Source organism: Plecotus auritus (assembly GCF_963455305.1).
Source record: "Plecotus auritus genome assembly, chromosome: 10".
NCBI classification, from domain to species: Eukaryota; Metazoa; Chordata; class Mammalia; order Chiroptera; family Vespertilionidae; genus Plecotus; species Plecotus auritus.
In genome coordinates, this window is record NC_137785.1 from 35,687,263 (window position 1) to 35,701,947 (window position 14,685).

General features: G+C 55.6%; 2 protein-coding genes and 1 pseudogene across 3 annotated transcripts; 2 read left to right on the forward strand and 1 right to left on the reverse strand.

The window, feature by feature from the left end:
- Nucleotides 1-345: 345 nt before the first annotated feature.
- LOC308235987 (protein MEMO1-like) lies at nt 346-3,061 on the forward strand (annotated as a pseudogene). The gene is made up of 2 exons: nt 346-674; nt 2,437-3,061. The product of its transcript is annotated as a protein MEMO1-like (transcript).
- A 2,216-nt stretch (nt 3,062-5,277) lies between these two features.
- Nucleotides 5,278-7,520, reverse strand: LGALS7 (galectin 7; the record flags this gene model as incomplete). The annotated part of the gene is made up of 4 exons (XM_080644742.1): nt 5,278-5,391; nt 6,037-6,238; nt 7,014-7,102; nt 7,506-7,520. 4 exons carry the CDS (start codon nt 7,518-7,520, stop codon nt 5,278-5,280), a joined length of 420 nt encoding a protein of 139 aa, XP_080500868.1.
- Nucleotides 7,521-11,693: 4,173 nt separating this feature from the next.
- Nucleotides 11,694-13,936, forward strand: LOC308235788 (galectin-7-like; the record flags this gene model as incomplete). The annotated part of the gene is made up of 4 exons (XM_080644908.1): nt 11,694-11,708; nt 12,112-12,200; nt 12,976-13,177; nt 13,823-13,936. 4 exons carry the CDS (start codon nt 11,694-11,696, stop codon nt 13,934-13,936), a joined length of 420 nt encoding a protein of 139 aa, XP_080501034.1.
- Nucleotides 13,937-14,685: the final 749 nt, after the last annotated feature.

The following is a 14,685-nucleotide window of genomic DNA, read 5'->3' on the forward strand; positions in this document are numbered from 1 at the left end:
TTCAAATACTTTACTCTATTTTGTTCAAAAAAGAGCCCTAACTGGTTTGGCTCAGTGGATAGAGCGTTGGCCTGTGGACTGAAAGGTCCCAGGTTTGATTCCGGTCATGGGCATGTACCTTGGTTGTGGGCACATCCCCAGTGGGGGGTGTGCAGGAGGCAGCTGATCGATGTTTCTCTCTCATCGATGTTTCTAACTCTCTATCCCTCTCCCTTCCTCTCTGTAAAAAAAAAAATAATTAAAAAAATAATAATAATAAAATATATCTTAAAAAAAAAAAAAGAGCATTCTGGGCCACTGACTTCTCATTCACTCTCGTGCACCAGAGGTGGCACTGGTGCCAAGATGTCCAACCACGAGGTCTGCCAGGAAGCCAATCACGCTGGAAGTTGGTACACAGCCTCCAGACCACAGCTGAATGCACCACTAGATGGTTGGCTTTCACAAGTACAGTCTACGAAAAGACCTGCTAGAGCATTGCTGCACCCATGCAGGATATACTACTGTGGGCTTTGTGCCACTCATGCTTATAAACAAGTGGGTCCATCTATTATCCAGAGAATTTGCATCCTCAGTCTTTCTCGTCTTGTGATCCTCTCTCCATGTGCACTTTCCAATGTGGATATATATATATATATAGAACACCTCTATATAACCTTCATATCAACAAAAAGATTTACGGAGGCCCTGACCAGACAACTCAGTTGGTTAGAGCATTCACCAGATAAAACAAGATTACAGGCTCGATTCTGGTCAAGAATCAACCAATGAATGCATAAATAAGTGGAACAAAATTGATGTCTCTCTTTCTCTCCCTCCCCCTCTTCCCCTCTCTCTCTAAAAACACCTATATAATAAAGAGGTAATATGCAAATTGACCATCATTCCAACACACAAGATGGCCATCCCCATGTGGTCAAAGATGGCCGCCACAAGATGGCTGGCAGGGGAGGGCAGTTGTGGGTGATCAGGCCAGCAGAGGAGGGCAGTTGGGAGGGACCAGGCCTACAGGGGAGGGCAGTTGGGGGCAACCAGGCCTTCAGGGGAGGGCAGTTGGGGGTGATCAGGCCTGCAGGGGAGGGCAGTTGGGGGTAACCAGGCCTGCAGGGGAGGGCAGTTAGGGGCAATCAGGCCAGCAGGGTAGCAGTTAGGCATCAATCAGGCTGGCAGGGCAGTGGTTAGGGGGTGATCAGGCTGGCAGGCAGAAGCGGTTAGGGGCATTCAGGCAGGCAGGCAGGCGAGCACTGTATTGTGAGAGGGATGTCCAACTGCCCGTTTAGGCCCAATCCTGGTGGGATCGGGCCTAAACGGGTAGTTGGACATCCCTCGAGGGGTCCCAGATTGGAGAGGGTGCAGGTTGGGCTGAGGGACACACACCCCCTCCCCCCATGCACGAATTCCGTGCACCGGGCCTCTAGTAATAAAATAAAATAAATCAATAAATAAAGATCTAGCCCTGGCCAGTGTGCCTCAGTTGGTTGAGCATCCTCCAGTTCACCGAAAAGTTGCTGATTTGATTCCCAGTCAAGTCACATGTCCAGGTTGTGGGTTTGGTTCCTGGTCAGGTTCCATACAGGAGGCCACTGGTTGATGTTTCCCTCTCTCTCTCTCTCTCTCTTTCTCTCTCTCTCTCTCTCTCCAAAAATCAATTTTTAAAAAATGAAGTTTGTCTTCCATTAAAATCTATATATATATATAAAAGCCTAAGCGACCATCGCAATCAAACGAACGACTGAACAGTCTGCGTGGGGTGACCTGGCCGGCAAGGGGGGTTAGTGAGGGGCAACCAAACGACTGAGCAGCAGGCTGCATGGGGCAACCAGGCTGGCAGGGGGGTTAGTGAGGGGCGACCAAATGACTGAGCAGCAGGCTGCATGGGGCAACCAGGCCCACGGGGGGGCAGTTGGGGGCAACCAGGCTGGTGGGGGCGGGCAGTGAGGGGCAACCAGGCTGGCAGAGGGGGGCAGTGAGGGGTGACCCTGTCAGTGGGAGGGCAGTTGGGGGTGACCAGGCTGGCAGGGGGGCAGTAAGGGGTGACCAGGTCAGGGAGGCAGTTAGGGGTGACCAGGCCAGTGGGGGGGGGGCAGTTGGGGGCTACTAGGCCAGCAGGGGGGGGGCAGTAAGGGGCAACCAGGCCGGCAGGGGGGGCAGTTAGGGGCGACCAGGCCAGCAGGGGCGGCAGTTGGGGTGACCAGGCCAGCAGGGGGCGCAGTTAGGGGTGATCAGGCAGGTAGGCAGGTGAGCAGTTAGGAGCCAGTGGTCCGGGATTGTGAGAGGGATGTCTGACTGCCAGTTTGGGCCCGATCCCCAGGATCGGGCCCAAACCGGCAGCCGGAAATCCCCTGAGGGGTCCCGGATTTGAGAGGATGCAGGCTGGGCTGAGGGGACACCCCCCCCATGCACGAATTTTGTGCACCGGGCCTCTAGTATATATATATTTATGGGGAACTATGGAAGACAGAAATGTTTGAACACATGTCTCTGCAGACAGATGAAGGAAAACACAGTGTTGAAATGCATTTGCCTTACATAGCTAAAGCCATGAAAAGCTATAAGGATGAGTTTACCATTATTTCTATCCTGGTTGGAGCTCTGAGTGAATCAAAAGGACGGAACTTGGAAACTCTTCAGTAAATATCTAGCGAATCCTGGTAATCTCTTTGTGGTTTCTTCTGATTTCTGCCATTTGAGTCAAAGTTTCCATTACAGTTACTGTGATGAATCCCAGAAGGAGACTTATAGAGTCATTGAACACCTACATAAAATGGATATGAATATAATAAACAATTAGACCCTATATCTTTTAACAATTACTTGAAGAAATACCATAAAACTATATGTTGAAGACATCCCATTGGGGTACTATTGAAGGTTATCACAGAGCTCCAAAAGAATGGAATGAAGATGAGCTTTTTCTTTTGAATTATGCCAGTCAAGTCAGTGTGGAAACTGGCAAGATGGTTCGGTGAGTTATGCTGCTGGAGCACTCACATTCCCTGAAGCTCTGATTCCTCGGGGATGCCACCTGCACATACTTGTACTGTTCCAGGTCTCAGCCTAACCCTTACCAAGATTCTGGTCCTGGTTTAGAGGATTCTGAAACCTCAAATGAATAGAACTTTCTTCTTTTCTAATAGTCCTTCCTTAATTTCAACTCATTAAAAAATACTTTATAGTTGAGGGCAAGGGAAGGAAGGCTAGCATGGAATATTTTTTTTAAAATGTCAATGTGCCCAGCTGGTGTGGCTCAGCAGTTGAGTGTTGACCCAGAAACCAAAAGGTAGCCAGTTTGATTCCAAGTCAGGGTACATTCCCAGGTTGTGGGCTCCATCCCCAGTAGGGATGCACGTAAGAGACAGCCAATCGATGATGTTCCTCTCTCATCGATGTTTCTATCTCTCTATCCCTCTCCCTCTAAAAATCAATAAAAACATATTTTAAAAATAGTGTTGAATGCAAACTGTAATAGAAAATAAAATAATTTTTAAAAAAATCAATTAAAAACATATTTTAAAAATGGCAATGTAATGGCCCAGTTGTGGCAGTTTTTTAAAAAATAACCTGTATTTACCATACCCTGAATTTGCATTCTGGGACTTATGCATGTATATTCTGCTTTCAAAATAGTTTTGCAAATTGTACACAAACTCAAAAGGTGGGAGCTTTTTAATAATGAAATTGCATTTATAAATTATTTGTATTAAAATATAATAAATCTCCAGTTATAGTCAATTACTACCATGTTGTGCAACAGATACCTTCTATTTTAGTTGCTAATAAAGGGCTACACAACTCAAAAGGAAGAAAATAATATTCTGCACTATATACACGGTAAAACAGAGGTGAAAAACAGGAAATTAACACATAGGTCACTACATAATCACTATCTGAAATTTGTACCATATGAATGTTATTTTTACAAATTTATTTCAAAGTTCAAAAACTACATGACACAAACTAAAAATTAATCCACTTAACTATGATTCCTGAGTACCAGTGAATGCCAGACTTTCCAGGTTTCCTACTGAACGAGGGGGACCCCTCATTCCAACTGCCCATCCAGAAATATATTCAGAAGGGAGGGCGATACAGGTGGAGGCTCGCAACGTGCATAAAAAGTTCGGGTCCTGAAAGGGCTCCAACCGCCGGCTTGGGGTCCCACAGGATTTTGCCATCCTCCGCAGGGAAACCCAGGTAAAACAGACTCCTGCAGATGGCTAAGAGGCCCTGGCCGGTCAATGATTCTCTGTTATCATAGATGTCTCTCTCTCTCTCTCACTCCCCCTTCCTCTCTGAAATCAATAAAAATACAAATAAACAAACAAAAGGATTGTAATGTCCGTAGCGGCCAAGAGGGGATGACAAGTCGCCAGCTTCCCAAGGCGCCAAGCCCATGACATTCCGTGCTACGGCGGGCTCCCAGATTTCCCCCACCCTGTGTGCCGGGCTGGCACACTGCCACCAGCCGGTTCCATCCACAGCTGATCGATCGGAGAGCCTCTGGGAGGTTGAGGGGCCCAGGACGCTGGCGTGGTCCCGGCTACGCCATCCTAAAGGCCATTTGGTGGTTACCCAACGACCCCCCCACCCCCACACACACCAGATAATCACCCCCTTGGCGGTCCGGGGTGAGCTGAGCGAACGCTTCCCTTCCCCTTCAGAGCCACGTTGGGAGAACCGAGGGGGAGAAGTGTGGGCATGGGGCCCACCACCCGGAGGGACCTAGGAGCTCGGCCTATTGAGTTCCCGCCCCCTCCGGCGGGCACCTGCCACTTCAGTACGCGTCTTCCCCGGGGCGTTCCCGGGTGAAGGATTGTCCCGATTGGAGGCCAGCGACGCACCATCTGTCTCCTGCCCCGCCACGCCCGAATGCCTCCAGGCACCAAGAGGCCAGGGAAGCACCGAGAGGTGGGGACCAGAGGGTAGGAGCGGGGGGGCTGATAGTTTCATGTACTATCTCCCCGGTCCAGGTATTCAGGAACCAAGTATGTGGTTTTACAAAATGTGGCTGCCAGGCCCGCAAACCCGCCCCTGCAGATCGCGACCCTCCCACGGCGATCAGAAGGCCCCTCCCTCGCAGATCCAACCCGGATCCGCCTCCGCCTCCGCCCCCGCCCCCGCCCCCGCCGCGGCGTGGCTGTGCGCCCCCAGCCCGCGTGCTCCCCACCCGAACCGCTTCCCCGCCCCCGCGAAGGAAACGCTGACACACACGGTGCAGGCGCCCAGACGAGGGGCTAAGACTTTATTGCCATCCAGGTCCGGGACTCCGCCGGCGGCTCAGAAGACCTTCACCGACTCCAGCTGCAGGTCCCCGCCCACCTCCAGCAGCCGCACGCGCGCCGGCGGGATGCGGTAGCGGAAGTGGTGGAACTCCGCGTCGCCCACCACCGCCTGCGGGGCGGGGAAGGCGCTTCACTCAGGTGGCCCGGGCCGCCGCGGGCTTCTTCCCGACTCCCTCCCGCGCCTGGTGACCTTGGCAACCACGGAGCCCGCGGCCCAAGGCCCCGAGGGGAGATGGGCGGACGTTCCTTCTAACCCCTTGTCCTGAGGGTGCCACGAGGGGACTGTTGGCACCCGAGTGCTTTGTACGTGTTGGCAGGGGATGTGGTTAGCACGCACCGGCGTCCACCGCCTCGCTCCGGACGCGCAGATTTAAAGGGGCGAGCGGCTGGGTGGTGGAGGGCTGCAGCGACCGCTCCCTCCGGGACGTGCGCCTGTGCCCTGTCTCCCAGCCCATCCTCGCCCCTGTCACGCGGTCCCGACCTCAGGTGCAAGTGAACAGGGAGTGGGGGGCGGGGTGGAAGTCAGCCAGCCTCTCCGGAGGACACCCGCGCTCTGGGCACCACGTTCTTGGTCGCTTTGCCCGTGTCCCTGCACATAATCTGTCCTGCTGTCACCACGGGAGGGAGAGGGACTGAGGACACCTGCCCAGCTCTGTCCACGCCTTTGCTGCCCCCTCCACCACGGGCCTTGCTGGCCTTCCCCAACCACAGGAGGGATGTGGGTCCCGGTGCCCACCCCCTGGCAGGGACTCACCTTGAAACCCTCCTCCGTGGCGATGAGGAGCACCTCGAAGGGCTGCCCACGCTGAAAGGGAAGGCCCTGGCCGCGCTCCTCCTGGCCCCAGCCCCCGCGCTCCTTGGTGTTGAAGACCACCGTGGACTCGTCCAGCCGGGGGTTGAAATGCAGCGCAGCCTCGGCGCCCTCCTCCTCGCTGCACAGCAGGTTCACGTGAAACCTGGGGAAGTGAAGGGGGGTGGGGAGTGGCCAGGAGTAGATGTCACAAGCCATGAAGCACCCAGACCAAGGCCAAGGGCCAATGAGTTAAGACTCACCATTGAACAAACCCAGGTTTACAGGGACCTGAGTCTGTCACACCCCTCAGAGGGAGGGGCTGTGGACTGGTACAGGGAACCGGAGGCCAGGCAGGCCAAACCCTTACTGCACACACATCACGGAGCAAGGATTGTTAGGCTGTGGCCTGCGCTGCCTTCATTCCCACAGAGTCTGGGAGTTGGCAAGGAGTCGTGATGCTGATGGCTAGGGTGCTCATGACTCCCAGCATGCCCCCAGTTCCCAGAGGGCTGGGAAGGCTCCCAGGGACCCAATAGTCACAGGCACCCTAGGTCCCAGGAAGCCTGAAGTTCCCAGACCCAGGAAGACATACATTGATTGCTTAGGCTCTCAGATGCCCAGGACGCGTCAAATCACAGGATGTACTTCCAGAGTTCCTAGTGACTCCGTTTGGAAGTCCTGGAACTATAGGTAGGAAGCCTGAAATGGTCTTGGAACCCACAGATTCTTAGGGACCCAGCTCCAAAATCAGGGGACACATTTGTGGGAGCACCAGATTCCAAAAGGTTGGTAATGGCCTGGGGATTCCAAACCCTGGTGGGCAAAGGTGGCTCTGGGGCCCTCACCTCTGGGCTGTAAGAAGTCAGAGGCAGCTGGGCTGAGACCTCCACGCACCCCCGCCCCTTACCTCCGGAAACTGGGTCACACTGGAGTCTCACCTGCGAGCCTTGTCGGGGACAACACCACGGATTCTCATCACGGTGCCCACTCTGACACCCTCGGGCAACGAGGTCTTGTGTGGCACGTTCTGCAAGAGTCCGAGTGGGAGGGGATGAGTGAACCAGGGGACCAAGGGGTGAGACAGATGGGTCACCCCAGGTAGAAAACCACCAGGACCCAGACCAGCACAATCAGAGAGGAGAAAGGCACAGAGAGAAGCAAAGAGAGTCAGACACAGGGCAAGAGTTGTTAAGGGAAGCACTAAGGATGAACAGAAAAATACTCAGGCAGAGAAGCCAAGGGGACATGGGAGCATCGGGATGGGGATGGGTGGGTCCACGCAAAAGGCAGCCCCCGGACACTTCACAGCACAGCTGACCACCCACTCTCTCGTTTGAAACAGGAGACTTCAGCCAGGCCCCAGCCCCTCCCCTAGGCTGGTGCAACCTTGGGTCCAAGGCCCCCCAACCCTCAGACCCTAGAACACTCACAGAGCTCCCTGCCATGGCGGGGACGGTGGGACAGGCAATGGTGGTGTCAGGTATGGCTGCTGGGACCTTAAGTTGAAAGCAGGTGTGGCTGGGCCTGATGACTCACCCCGTCTTTCCAAATCCACCACCCACACCTGGCACAGACCCTGGCCCTGGGGCCAGGGTGGCCCAGCACCCTCTTCCTGGGGCCTCTCACCCTTCCCTCCATCCAGGCCCATTTCCAGCCTCCATAGCCCAACACTCTCGAGAAATCCAGGCTAGGACGGGTGGGGGTGGGGCGGGGGAATGCGGAAAGGTGGCTCTGAAGTCAAGGAATAGGAAGGGTGGGGGAACTAGGCAGAAACCCCTCCTACAACCTAGCAGCCCTCCTCTCCGTCTTCACCCCTCACAGGGGAAGAGGCTGCTCCAGAATGGAGAATGGAAACTTTGGGTGGAGACAACCAGACTCAGCACCTGGTCCACACCTCCCCCCGACTCTCCCCATGCCTCCCAGGCCCTCCCCACCCCCCTCACCACACAGGAGTCACCCCAGGTGCTGGTGGAGCAAGTGCCTTGGGGACAGAGGATGGGCAACTGCACTTAGGTGAAGGCGCCAAGCTCCCCGTTTGGTGGTGGAGAAAGCGCAGGCTTAGAGGGGGGCAGCCTCTCTGCCAAGGCCTCCCAGGCGGGAAGGGCCCTGCCTGAGCTGGAGTCCAGGGCTGTGTGCCACGGGCAGGTCATCAGACTTTAAACATTGAGGACAGTGGGGTTTGAGGCTATAGTACCAACTGCTCAGGGTGGAGAGAGCCCCAGTGATGGACTCCATGGCTCTTACCAATGAGGTGGCCATGTCTTGTCCCAGTCTACTGCTACTGTATCCCAATGACACATCTTCTCCCAGTTGCCTCCTGTGGATGCACATTTCTTCACAGGCTGCCAACCTGCAAGTCCAAGCTTGACTCTGGTGTTGGGCCAGATGAATTCAGTCTGCTATCAGCTTGGTTTCTGGTTTATTTCTGATAGCTTAGATGTGCGCACCCTTGATGATTCTTATTCATTTGTGGAGATTATCTTCACATCGGTGCTGGAAATACATTTTTGAGAGCATGGTTTTTCATTTCAAACAAGTAGCGAATGTACTTATTTCCCAGTACTGTATTCTCAAGCTCTACTTCACACTCATAAGTCGTGCGGACTTAACAGAATACTTCACCGAGTTTTGTCAAATACATAGGGGACCTGGGCAGCCACCACCCCAATCCAGTTTCTTCCAGTCCCCGAAACAACAGCCCCCTCCACCTGCCCCAGGACACCATGGCACCGCTCAGCATCCCACAGCCTCCAAGCTCACTTGTCATGAAATGAAGAAGAGCGGTGGCCAGCAGGCTGAGTTTGCTGGCTTTGCAGCTCCTTCAGGAAAGAATTCTGCTACTTTTACCCACCGTTGTTGTAGGAGCTGGAATCCCACACTCTGTCACCGTCAGCTTCTTGGAGACTTCAGGCTGTTTTTGTGTGCAGGAAGATCATCCAGGGACTGCTTTGGTTTTGTAAATGAATTTTCAAACAAAAAAAAAACATTCTAAAATCTGACTTTTTTTCTTAATGAGGAAGCTTTAAGTTCCATTTATAAATATAGGAAGTTGTACCAATGCCGAGTAATCCTTTTCTGTCGTGTTTTTTTGCTTGATAAACTTATTTTGTTATACTCTCTTACATAAGGTATTTTAGGCTGCATGGGAATTTTGCTTTAGGTTAAATTTGAAGTATTTCCATTGTCCAAAAAAGTCTCCAAGTCATAATGAATTCTTGTAATTTCCATGCTGTGGTTATGAATACCTGTTGCTCCTCCTTTTCTTCTTCCTTTCCTTCCTCTGCTGGACTATTGGGTCCTACAACCCTTAGGTGGGTAAGCAAGGGCTGCCTCCTTGGGGGGCAGAGGCCATGGGGCCTGAGTGGGCTGAGGGGTCACCTTTTCCCTGGGGGCTGCATCCAGCTGAGTGGGCTGAGGGGTCACCTTTTCCCTGGGGGCTGCATCCAGCTGGGGTGTCAGAGGAGCAGGTGAGGAGCGGGATGACCCTCAGGGTGTGGGGTTGGGGAATAAGGAGGGAAGCAGGAGAGGGGGTGCCCAGCCCTGAACAGGGAAGAGCTGTCTGTTCAAGGGTGGGGCCCACTGAGAGGTACTTCACCCAGCAAGGCCAGGAGGGGGTTCCCTGGGGAAGAACCGCCGTGTGGGTGTCAGGATCGCAGACCACTCATTGGAGGGGGTACAGATAGGGAAAAGGGGAAAGACCATGAATATGTGACCTTGGAGTGGAATTAGAGGAATACTTCTGAGCTAATGGTTTCATGAATTGGTCTTCACTTGGGGGTGGGGCCAATGTTTTTTTTAAATGAAGTTTTTATTGTGCTAAAATATAAGTAACGGAATATTCACCTTGTAACCATTTTTGAATGGGCTAAGGTTCACTCTGTGCGATTAAGTACTTTCATATTGTTCTGCAATAATCCCACCATGCATCTCCAGCTGCTTCACCTTCCCCAGCTCGGCTCTGTACCCACTAAACATAGCTCCCACCCCTGTCCCAGGCCGTGGCAGACACCGTTTTTCTTTCTGTGCTTGTGGATGTGACTACTCCAGGGACCGGGTAAGGATAGAATCATACAGTAAATGCTATTCTGTGACTGGTGAGGTTTTTACAAAACCAAAGCAGTCCCTGGATGATCTTCCTGCACACAAAAACAGCCTGAAGTCTCCAAGAAGCTGACGGTGACAGAGTGTGGGATTCCAGCTCCTACAACAACGGTGGGTAAAAGTAGCAGAATTCTTTCCTGAAGGAGCTGCAAAGCCAGCAAACTCAGCCTGCTGGCCACCGCTCTTCTTCATTTCATGACAAGTGAGCTTGGAGGCTGTGGGATGCTGAGCGGTGCCATGGTGTCCTGGGGCAGGTGGAGGGGGCTGTTGTTTCGGGGACTGGAAGAAACTGGATTGGGGTGGTGGCTGCCCAGGTCCCCTATGTATTTGACAAAACTCGGTGAAGTATTCTGTTAAGTCCGCACGACTTATGAGTGTGAAGTAGAGCTTGAGAATACAGTACTGGGAAATAAGTACATTCGCTACTTGTTTGAAATGAAAAACCATGCTCTCAAAAATGTATTTCCAGCACCGATGTGAAGATAATCTCCACAAATGAATAAGAATCATCAAGGGTGCGTACATCTAAGCTATCAGAAATAAACCAGAAACCAAGCTGATAGCAGACTGAATTCATCTGGCCCAACACCAGAGTCAAGCTTGGACTTGCAGGTTGGCAGCCTGTGAAGAAATGTGCATCCACAGGAGGCAACTGGGAGAAGATGTGTCATTGGGATACAGTAGCAGTAGACTGGGACAAGACATGGCCACCTCATTGGTAAGAGCCATGGAGTCCATCACTGGGGCTCTCTCCACCCTGAGCAGTTGGTACTATAGCCTCAAACCCCACTGTCCTCAATGTTTAAAGTCTGATGACCTGCCCGTGGCACACAGCCCTGGACTCCAGCTCAGGCAGGGCCCTTCCCGCCTGGGAGGCCTTGGCAGAGAGGCTGCCCCCCTCTAAGCCTGCGCTTTCTCCACCACCAAACGGGGAGCTTGGCGCCTTCACCTAAGTGCAGTTGCCCATCCTCTGTCCCCAAGGCACTTGCTCCACCAGCACCTGGGGTGACTCCTGTGTGGTGAGGGGGGTGGGGAGGGCCTGGGAGGCATGGGGAGAGTCGGGGGGAGGTGTGGACCAGGTGCTGAGTCTGGTTGTCTCCACCCAAAGTTTCCATTCTCCATTCTGGAGCAGCCTCTTCCCCTGTGAGGGGTGAAGACGGAGAGGAGGGCTGCTAGGTTGTAGGAGGGGTTTCTGCCTAGTTCCCCCACCCTTCCTATTCCTTGACTTCAGAGCCACCTTTCCGCATTCCCCCGCCCCACCCCCACCCGTCCTAGCCTGGATTTCTCGAGAGTGTTGGGCTATGGAGGCTGGAAATGGGCCTGGATGGAGGGAAGGGTGAGAGGCCCCAGGAAGAGGGTGCTGGGCCACCCTGGCCCCAGGGCCAGGGTCTGTGCCAGGTGTGGGTGGTGGATTTGGAAAGACGGGGTGAGTCATCAGGCCCAGCCACACCTGCTTTCAACTTAAGGTCCCAGCAGCCATACCTGACACCACCATTGCCTGTCCCACCGTCCCCGCCATGGCAGGGAGCTCTGTGAGTGTTCTAGGGTCTGAGGGTTGGGGGGCCTTGGACCCAAGGTTGCACCAGCCTAGGGGAGGGGCTGGGGCCTGGCTGAAGTCTCCTGTTTCAAACGAGAGAGTGGGTGGTCAGCTGTGCTGTGAAGTGTCCGGGGGCTGCCTTTTGCGTGGACCCACCCATCCCCATCCCGATGCTCCCATGTCCCCTTGGCTTCTCTGCCTGAGTATTTTTCTGTTCATCCTTAGTGCTTCCCTTAACAACTCTTGCCCTGTGTCTGACTCTCTTTGCTTCTCTCTGTGCCTTTCTCCTCTCTGATTGTGCTGGTCTGGGTCCTGGTGGTTTTCTACCTGGGGTGACCCATCTGTCTCACCCCTTGGTCCCCTGGTTCACTCATCCCCTCCCACTCGGACTCTTGCAGAACGTGCCACACAAGACCTCGTTGCCCGAGGGTGTCAGAGTGGGCACCGTGATGAGAATCCGTGGTGTTGTCCCCGACAAGGCTCGCAGGTGAGACTCCAGTGTGACCCAGTTTCCGGAGGTAAGGGGCGGGGGTGCGTGGAGGTCTCAGCCCAGCTGCCTCTGACTTCTTACAGCCCAGAGGTGAGGGCCCCAGAGCCACCTTTGCCCACCAGGGTTTGGAATCCCCAGGCCATTACCAACCTTTTGGAATCTGGTGCTCCCACAAATGTGTCCCCTGATTTTGGAGCTGGGTCCCTAAGAATCTGTGGGTTCCAAGACCATTTCAGGCTTCCTACCTATAGTTCCAGGACTTCCAAACGGAGTCACTAGGAACTCTGGAAGTACATCCTGTGATTTGACGCGTCCTGGGCATCTGAGAGCCTAAGCAATCAATGTATGTCTTCCTGGGTCTGGGAACTTCAGGCTTCCTGGGACCTAGGGTGCCTGTGACTATTGGGTCCCTGGGAGCCTTCCCAGCCCTCTGGGAACTGGGGGCATGCTGGGAGTCATGAGCACCCTAGCCATCAGCATCACGACTCCTTGCCAACTCCCAGACTCTGTGGGAATGAAGGCAGCGCAGGCCACAGCCTAACAATCCTTGCTCCGTGATGTGTGTGCAGTAAGGGTTTGGCCTGCCTGGCCTCCGGTTCCCTGTACCAGTCCACAGCCCCTCCCTCTGAGGGGTGTGACAGACTCAGGTCCCTGTAAACCTGGGTTTGTTCAATGGTGAGTCTTAACTCATTGGCCCTTGGCCTTGGTCTGGGTGCTTCATGGCTTGTGACATCTACTCCTGGCCACTCCCCACCCCCCTTCACTTCCCCAGGTTTCACGTGAACCTGCTGTGCAGCGAGGAGGAGGGCGCCGAGGCTGCGCTGCATTTCAACCCCCGGCTGGACGAGTCCACGGTGGTCTTCAACACCAAGGAGCGCGGGGGCTGGGGCCAGGAGGAGCGCGGCCAGGGCCTTCCCTTTCAGCGTGGGCAGCCCTTCGAGGTGCTCCTCATCGCCACGGAGGAGGGTTTCAAGGTGAGTCCCTGCCAGGGGGTGGGCACCGGGACCCACATCCCTCCTGTGGTTGGGGAAGGCCAGCAAGGCCCGTGGTGGAGGGGGCAGCAAAGGCGTGGACAGAGCTGGGCAGGTGTCCTCAGTCCCTCTCCCTCCCGTGGTGACAGCAGGACAGATTATGTGCAGGGACACGGGCAAAGCGACCAAGAACGTGGTGCCCAGAGCGCGGGTGTCCTCCGGAGAGGCTGGCTGACTTCCACCCCGCCCCCCACTCCCTGTTCACTTGCACCTGAGGTCGGGACCGCGTGACAGGGGCGAGGATGGGCTGGGAGACAGGGCACAGGCGCACGTCCCGGAGGGAGCGGTCGCTGCAGCCCTCCACCACCCAGCCGCTCGCCCCTTTAAATCTGCGCGTCCGGAGCGAGGCGGTGGACGCCGGTGCGTGCTAACCACATCCCCTGCCAACACGTACAAAGCACTCGGGTGCCAACAGTCCCCTCGTGGCACCCTCAGGACAAGGGGTTAGAAGGAACGTCCGCCCATCTCCCCTCGGGGCCTTGGGCCGCGGGCTCCGTGGTTGCCAAGGTCACCAGGCGCGGGAGGGAGTCGGGAAGAAGCCCGCGGCGGCCCGGGCCACCTGAGTGAAGCGCCTTCCCCGCCCCGCAGGCGGTGGTGGGCGACGCGGAGTTCCACCACTTCCGCTACCGCATCCCGCCGGCGCGCGTGCGGCTGCTGGAGGTGGGCGGGGACCTGCAGCTGGAGTCGGTGAAGGTCTTCTGAGCCGCCGGCGGAGTCCCGGACCTGGATGGCAATAAAGTCTTAGCCCCTCGTCTGGGCGCCTGCACCGTGTGTGTCAGCGTTTCCTTCGCGGGGGCGGGGAAGCGGTTCGGGTGGGGAGCACGCGGGCTGGGGGCTCACAGCCACGCCGCGGCGGGGGCGGGGGCGCGGGCGGAGGCGGATCCGGGTTGGATCTGCGAGGGAGGGGCCTTCTGATCGCCGTGGGAGGGTTGCGATCTGCAGGGGCGGGTTTGCGGGTCTGGCAGACGCACTTTGCAGAGCAGAAGGTGGGCAGCTGTGACATGGTGGAGTTGTGAGGGACTCAAGCCTTCCCTTGGTGCCCCCTCTACGGATCTAAGGGAGCTGTCCCTCTGCAGACAGGGGAAGAGACCCCACAGGCCTGGTCCGTAGGAGACCCGAGCTCTGGGAGATGGAGCACGCACTCTCTGGCCCCCTTACCTACCCTCTGGTCCCCACCTCTCCGTGCTCCCCTGGCCTCTGGTGCCTAGAGAGGTCGGGCGGGGCCGGGCTGGGGAGCGGATGGGGCTTCGCCGGCCACCCATCTGCCCCCCCCCCCCCCCCCGCCACCGCCGCTGACGCGGACGGAAAGACGGCAGGTGCCCCGAGAGGGGGCGGGACGCGAAGGGTAGGGCTCCTGGGTCCCCGCGGGGTGGCGTGCCCCACGCCCATACTCTTTCCCCTCGGCTCCCCCAAGTGGTTCTGGACGGGAAGAGGAGCGTGTGCTCAAAGGC